General features: G+C 32.6%; 1 protein-coding gene across 2 annotated transcripts; it reads right to left on the bottom strand.

The window, feature by feature from the left end:
- Positions 1–2,278: 2,278 nt before the first annotated feature.
- On the bottom strand, positions 2,279–5,850 carry LOC133797247 (lycopene epsilon cyclase, chloroplastic). 2 transcript variants are annotated; one of them, XM_062235089.1, is made up of 11 exons: positions 5,310–5,848; positions 4,872–5,043; positions 4,450–4,585; positions 4,227–4,337; positions 4,041–4,143; positions 3,598–3,741; positions 3,394–3,501; positions 3,189–3,285; positions 2,959–3,087; positions 2,742–2,874; positions 2,279–2,597 (listed from the first exon to the last, which is right to left on the bottom strand). In XM_062235089.1, the coding sequence occupies exons 1-11, from the start codon at positions 5,613–5,615 to the stop codon at positions 2,432–2,434; spliced, it is 1,605 nt and encodes a 534-aa protein (XP_062091073.1). In that variant the 5' UTR covers positions 5,616–5,848; the 3' UTR covers positions 2,279–2,431. The 2 variants fall into 2 exon arrangements, 1 of the variants encoding a protein (XP_062091073.1); XR_009875623.1 differs by lacking the exon at positions 2,279–2,597 and having other exon boundaries at positions 3,189–3,266; positions 5,310–5,850.
- Between the last annotated feature and the right edge of the window lie 1,986 nt (positions 5,851–7,836).

Genomic DNA, 7,836 nt, shown 5'->3' with positions numbered 1-7,836 from the left:
AAATATGACAAATACTGGGGAAAGATTGAGGAATGTAACGAGGCCCTTATAATTGCCTTGGTTCTTGACCCAAGATACAAGCTCAAGTATCTCAACTAATGCTTCAAAGCTTTTTATGGTCCACTGACATGCACTTAGATGGTTAATGAGGTAGAACAAACATTACGATCACTGTTTGATTTGTATGGTGGTGGGGGTTCTACATTACTTCAGCCTCAGCCTCAGCCTAATGGATTCCTCTTCCTCATTCAATTCTACTTCTAGTTTGAAGAAGTATGGTTCGTTGCATGATGAGTTTGTACAACAAAGGAAAGAGGAAGATGGTTGTAAGACAAAGAATGAGGTTGATAGGTATCTAACTAGGGATGTTGAACCTATGATTGAGGGTGACATCTTTGACATTTTGAAATGATGGGCCGGAAATGCATCCAAGTACAAGATCTTGTCAACCATTGCTCGCGATGTGTTAGCCATACCGGAAATGGTTGAATGTTTATTATGTCTCAACAAATGGTGGAGCAGTTCGCATCAATCAATCATTGTTCAAGAGTACATGGATGAAGTAGAAGTGCTAAAGACATTAGAGATTCTTGAGTTTAGTAAGTTGTTAAACAAACTTTTATTTGGTATTTTAGTTGAAATTAATTATTGTTTGAATCATATTTATGGAAGTATATAATATATGGAATTTATTGATATATTGGAGAGATCACAGGTGGTGATACTGCTGCTGCTAGTGCTAGTGAAAATGTTTCTACTTCACCTTCGCCTTTTGATTCTATTAATGCTCCATCTACAGCCTCATATGTTGCACAAAGAACTGAATGAATGAAGATGACATCCTCATATGACATGTTTTTGGAAATTTCTTTCTTTGGACTTTGGACATTTTGTGGACTTTTTAAGTTTTTAGTAGTTTAGTAACTTTTGTTAAGGACTTTGAATTTGGATTTTTGGACTATGGTTGGTATGGACTTTATAATTTTAATTAAGTACTTTGGAAATTATGGATTTTTGTTTTTGGTTAGAGTTAGAACTTGGATGTTTCATGTTAGTTTTATATTTTGTGAATTGAATTGTGTGAATTGGAATAGCCAATAATCAATACTCTCTGGTCATAGTCAAGTAAATACTCAATAGTTTTATAAATTAACCCAACTGTAAAAAAAAAAAAAAGGGTTAATAGTCTAATTTTACAAGGAAAAAAAAATAAAAACAAGTAAAGGGCCCACCTAAACCCAGCCCGAACCCGATCCCACCCGAGTCTATTTCGATCGGGTTCGGTTACACTTCTTCCCCCCACCCCCCCCCACCCCCGAACACGACACAACCTGAACCCAAGGTTCTCCTAGCGGGCGGGTTCGGTATTACATTCTCTCACCCGAAACCCAACAAACCCAGACCCGAACACGACTAACCTAAACCCAACCAATCCACCCAATGTGCAGCTCTACTATGTATACATATGAATTACTTTAGGTTGCTAAAATAATCGGATACAACCGTATGCGACTACAATTTAATATGCCGACAAAATTCAGTTTATATATTTTAGTTATATTAAAAGGGTTTATTCATTTTTGGACCCTGTGTTTTGTCTCATTAGCTGTTTGGACCCTGTGTTTTGACAAATTACTTTTTGGAACCTATGTTTTGTAAAATTGTTAAAATAGAACCCTAAACCCGATTTTGGTCAATGTTTTCTCAACTAAAATCACAAATAATTTACCAAACTAACAATTCAGAACAAAAATAAAATCATTCTGCTTAAAAACAGTGTTGTTATATTTATTTTTTTTTTCATCAAAATTGAATTTAGGGTTCTATTTTAACCATTTTACAAAACATAGGGTCCAAAAAATAATTTGTCAAAACACAAAGTCCAAACAGGTAATAGAACAAAATACAGGTCCAAAAAAATATAAACCCATATTAAAATTTTGAATACTAAATATAAAAATAAGGGATATTTGTGGGAAAGTTCCCAAGTTATATACAATATAATGTGGCCGCCACTTCTGAATTTTCTCAAATTTACATCATTATTGAGCTATTAAGTCAAACTTGATCCTCTTATTTCTTCTTCTTCCTTCTAGTTAGTATGACGTATAATGCATTTTTAAATTTTCCTCTTCTTTGTCAAGAAGTATTGTGTGAATTTAGTTTGGTTACAGTAAAATGGTCAAAACAAGCTTCTCCTGATGGTTAAATTGTACTGCTTTTAAGGTCCAGCTTTTATAACTTAGAACAAAACACAGTATAGAGAGACATTTATCCGTAGCTAATCTTTTTCTGGGACTGGAAAAGAAATCAGAACATTATTGTTGAGGCCACAAAATACAATGGACTTGTATGTATACATATATCTACACATAGACCTAGTAACCCTCAAAAGTGACAAGTGGGCAGTCTAATAATTAACGATTACAAGCTATATACTGAGATAAGTTCTTATCATGGTTGCTCCTGTTGGATCAGACATTAGATGTTTGATAAGGGACATTCTCAAATTATTTGGTGCTATTACAAACATGTACAATGCAAACACTGCAAGGTCAGCTGAGGAGAGAGTAGAGCCTAGAAAACCCTGCCACATCCTGAAAAATGAGAGTGAGAGAATTAACCCACCCACCATTTGAAAAGCAACCAAAGTTTGCTCTGTAGAATCACTCTTATATGAATTCTCATTTGTATACAAGATCATATAAGTGAATAAAGAAAAAGCTTGTATTTGATCATACCAATCAGGTAATCTGAAGAAAGTGCGAAAGAATGTTCTTATGCCTTCGATGTCCAGCTGCAAAATGAGGGCTAACCCAAATAGGAAGAAGGCCCTTTGGCGTTTTCTTTCTTGTGGCCAAAGTGTATTCCAAGCTGGGGAAAAAAAGAACATACTAATAAGAAAATTCCAATGTACAATCACAAGTCAACCAGTAAAGAGTCTAGTAGTCTTGTTACCCTGCATGGAGATATTCTTAGTACTTCTTTCGCGGCTTACAAGGCCCTCGGAATGGCCCTGCTTCAAAATATTTGCTATTACAGAAGCATATTTTGGAGCTTCAGACAAAGATCTCACAACCGAATAGCCTGTTTTTAAAAGAAACAAGTACTAGGAAAGGCATTCAGATTTCTTTTCTTTTATTACTTTGGAAAAAATGGAAGTTACACCAACATTCAAAGTTTACTACCTGTGGCTGGATGCACCATGCTGGCAGCGGCACCAAATGCAAGATTTTTTTGCTCAGTATTGGGTAAGGATCCGCCGACTGGAATATAAGACCATTCCTGGATTAAACAATGTTGTTGTTCAATGCATTTTAATTTCTTATACCATAAAAAGGAAAGGGCAAAAATGGTAAACAGCAAAGCTTGGCCATGCAAAAGGGTACCTACCTCTTCATGAGTTTTCAAAATTTGGATTCCCATCGTCTTTAACCTTGATAAGAGTTTGTTCTTTAGTAAATCAAAAGGCATGGCATCTTTGGAAGCCAAACAAGTCTCCTGAGAAAGGAAAAAAAAAATGATGTAAAACTCTTTCAATGATAATGGTGAAGAATAACATAACATGGCAAAACTAATGATGTCAACTGGAGGAACCTCAAAGAAGACTCTTGTTGGAGACATGGGCATCACATAAAGAAATGTTGGGTATTCTTCATCTATACTTGGAGCTTTTTGCTTCAAGTGGTCCCTATAGTCCATGAAAACCATCAAGCTGGGATCATATGGATTGTTTTCAACCTGAATTGTTTTTAGGAACATAGAGAATTAATAGAAGTTATTAGATAGATATTTAGTAATTTTGCAGCTTACAAAGAATTCCCAGTATTTAACAACAGTAGTAACAGCTTATCATCTAACTTGGTAGTTAGAGAAAAACCATTGATGAATAACCAATAATAGCTTTTACACAGTTGCAGAAAAGAAGAGCAAAAAGTTATCAACATTTATGATATGGTAAATTTCTTAAATAGACTGTAACACTTGACAAATACAACTAAGAAACACCATATTTAATACTATTTGGCTAATGTTTCTACCTCAACTTCCACACCGTAAGCTGTTTGCACCGAAACCTTTGGACCACCCACCTCATACTCCAATAGTTTCCCTGAAGCAGCTCCTGATGCAACAGTAGCAAGCCTATAAAACCATGTTAGAATTGGAAGAAGGTAATGATAAACCATATTGAAGTCTCCATTTATGATGATGAAAGAAGAGAATACCTGCAAGGAACAACGATATCTTGTTCACAGAATACGAGACTATGACCATTGGTAGCTTCAACAATGCTTTCAACTCTTAAATTAAGATATGAAACACCTGACTCCACACACCTAGGGGAAATTAATACGTATTACATATCTATGGATACCATTTCCACATTTTCCACTATAAAGTTACCATTAGCACGTATAATGATTTTTCATTGTACAGGCATTGTCTTACCTTCTTAACAGTTCCTCGTGAAGCAAATGACGACTAACTCGTCCATAAGCACGACCAATCAGAATAGGATCATTATTGTCCAGATAAACTATGGTGTCTGGCCATACATGCTCAATACACCCTGCAAGTCCGAGATCTGAAAACAATGCATATTTTAATATATTAAATCTATAACATCTAGCAAAAGTAAAAAAAAAATAGAATATAAAAATAAGAAAACCAGTAATATAATATGTTATCTGAGTAGCTTATCTTGAGTTAATGTGTAATCTAGAAAAACAATGTAATAAGGTAAATTTTGTCATAATAGTTGGTTGAGGAAGAGATATCAATAAGTCTTTACAAACCAAAACAATGTTAAATAGTAATAAATTAAAAACAGTTAGATTCTTAAAAATAAAAGTAAAAACAAATCAGGGTACCTTTGAATTCATCTTCCCAAACACCATAATTGTTTGTAAAAGGGAGATCTGGTCCAATGAGTCCAACGTTTAATCCAAACTTAGCTGATTCCGCAGCTAGAGCAAGACCCGCCGGACCACATCCTATCACCACCAAATCCAGTATTTTATCACCAATTGAAATTGCAGGAAGCTGCAAAAAAATTAATAAAAAAAATAAAGCTTTACAACATGATTCCTAGAGAAAAACCCCAATTTTAAAATGGGAATAAAAAACGCCTAATGTCGGAACCAAACAAAACTCAAACACCACTACTAAAAAAACAGTTAACGCTCTCATATTATAATAATAAAAATATGTTTTTTTTTTATATAGATACATGTAAAATTTTGAACATTTTAAGTACCAAATGTACCTAAACCAAAAAATACAGAGCACTGCAAGAGTGTGTGTTTAACCTTGTCAGAGAGCTTAGACTGCTTCTCCATGGACTTGTTCTGTTGCATTTGGACGAAAACCAGCTCAGACCCACCTCCTTTTATATAATCCTCTTCGTCTGCAAAGCCTTGTTTCACCACCACGCAACTCTCACTCCCCGCATTGGCCATCACTCGCAGACAACTACGCCTGCACAAACCGTAGCCACAAAAAGGAGCTCTTTTCCTCACTAACCCTCCTCTTCTCAACCTCGAACCAGACCAAAACGACACCGTCACGGCCACAAAGTTCCGAGCACCGAGACCAACACTCTCCATTACTAGCATGTTCTCAAACTCTTTCTTCTTCAAGACCCTAACATTTATACATACATATATATAATATTAATAAAAGTAATAATAATATTATACAGAAAAAAACTATACTTGACCGATTTAATGCAAAGTCTCTGTCCTTCTAAGTTCTCTTTTGGGGGGGCTCTGTTTTTGCTTTAATGGCGGACTGTTGTGACTTTGGGAGTTTTGTGGATAACAGGGTGATAGTAAACGATAGGGAAGGGAAGAAGGAATGGAGGGAGGGAGTTATATGGTGTGTTTTAATTTTCTGCCTTCGCTGTCAAACAAGTCATCCGTAAGATGACACGTGGAGGCATTTGATTTGTTCTCAACTTGTTAGAAAGCTACCCTTATCGAAAACCCACCAATGGCGGGTCCCCGCGCATGGTACCATACCATGGTCCAGCACCTCTCGCAACCGAAGTTAAAGCTTTCTTTCTCCTTTCAATGGAGAAATGAGGATTAAAGAAAAATTACAAAACAAGAAAGCTTTTTTATTATTATTCATAGGGTTATAAAAAACTTTGTGTTTTTTCTAATTATTTCTGTAAATGATGTGTTTTAAAAAATTCAATTTTAGATTTTATATTTTTTAAAATAATTTAAATAAATTCTTAAATTTAATTTTGATAAAAGAAAAATTGAATATAATAATACATTTTTTAAACATAATTATTTTATTTTATTCTGAATTATTAAATCAGTGAATTATTTTCGATTTCAATTGAAAATACTTTGATAAAAATTAGGTTTAAGTTCTATTTGAACCATTTTATAAAATATAAAATTTAAAATATAATTTGTCAAAACATAACATCCAAACAAATAATAATACAAAACACAAAATAAAAAAAAAATATAAATCCTTATTACTATTTATAAAGAAATTAATATAAATAAATTGGAAGAGTAGGAGATCTCTACAGTACAGCATACGTGGATCCCAATTAAGCCATTTAATTTCTTCTTTTTTAGTATGCTTGACGCTAGCGTGATATACTAATTTAATTTGTAAATTTTTTACTATAAAAATAAAGATTTTGGCATGAATGTCTTGATATTATTATTATTGCCCTAGCAAGCAAGTTGATTCTAGAAACAATAAATTTAACACGTCTCCGTATTAAAAAATTATTTCTCCAAAACAATAATAAAAAAAGCAAATTATTGCAATTTTTAGATCACCCTAGATCAAATTGATAAAAGTCTAAAGGATATAGATTTTAATTGGGAAAAGTGGAAAATTACTCAATTTTATGAGTAGTTAACTAAAATTAGACACTTAATATATTTAGTTAAACTTTACCCAATATTATCATGAGATTTCCAAATTACCCTTATTTGAGCAAATAGTTCTAAGTATTATTGTAATATATATTATATGTGTTAAATTAGAAAAAATTATTCTTTAAAATGTAAAAATTAAGGCTTAAAATGTAAACCATAAATCTTAAAATGTAAACAACAATCATTTAAAATATAAACCTCAAGACATAAAATCGAAACTACGACTCTTTAAAAGTTTAACCCCACGGCTTAAAATCTAAACTACAACTCTTCAAAATGTAAACCACAAAACTTAAAATATAAATCATCACTCTTTAAAATTTAAACCACAAGCCTTAAAATTTGAACCGCGACTTGTAAAAATTTAAACCATAAGACTTAAAGTTAAACCACTAAACTTAAAATTTAAACCACAGCCATATAAAATATAAATCATAATCTTTTAAAATCTAAGTCACAATTATTTAAAATTTAAAACACTAGTCTTTAAAATTTAAACCACCGCAAGGCTTAAAATTTAAATCACAAGACATAAAATTTAAATAACAACTCTTTAAAATTTAAACCACGTGACTTGAATTTAAACCACAACTCTTTAAAATTTAAACCACTGTGCTTAAAAGTTAAACAAATTAGCTTAAAATCTAAACCACGATCATGTAAAATATAAACCATGATCATTTAACATCTAAATCATGACTCTTTAAAATTGAAATCACTAGTCTTTAAAATTGAAATCACGTCTTTTTAAAATTTAAACCACAAGACTTAAAAGTTATACTACTAGGCTTAAAATCTAAGTCATAACCATATGAAATATAAACCATGATAATTTAAAATCCAAATCACGACTCTTTAAAATTTAAACCACTAGTCTTTAAAATTTAAACAACGACTCTTTAAAATTTAATTCACAAGCCTTAAA

The sequence above is a fragment of the Humulus lupulus genome, chromosome 8, assembly GCF_963169125.1.
Source record: "Humulus lupulus chromosome 8, drHumLupu1.1, whole genome shotgun sequence".
Taxonomy (NCBI): Eukaryota; Viridiplantae; Streptophyta; class Magnoliopsida; order Rosales; family Cannabaceae; genus Humulus; species Humulus lupulus.
Note: the sequence above shows the minus strand (reverse complement) of the source record. Positions and strands in the feature narration are given on the sequence as shown.

Excerpts from the sequence above, each read along its gene's own strand:
- LOC133797247 (XM_062235089.1), bottom strand. The coding sequence starts at position 5,615 with ATGCTAGTAATGGAGAGTGTTGGTCTCGGTGCTCGGAACTTTGTGGCC. Across the intron at positions 3,286-3,393 it reads TTTTGAAAACTCATGAAGAG|GAATGGTCTTATATTCCAGT; the intron begins GTAGGTACCCTT and ends TGTTTAATCCAG. Across the intron at positions 2,598-2,741 it reads TTCTTCAGATTACCTGATTG|GATGTGGCAGGGTTTTCTAG; the intron begins GTATGATCAAAT and ends CTCATTTTTCAG.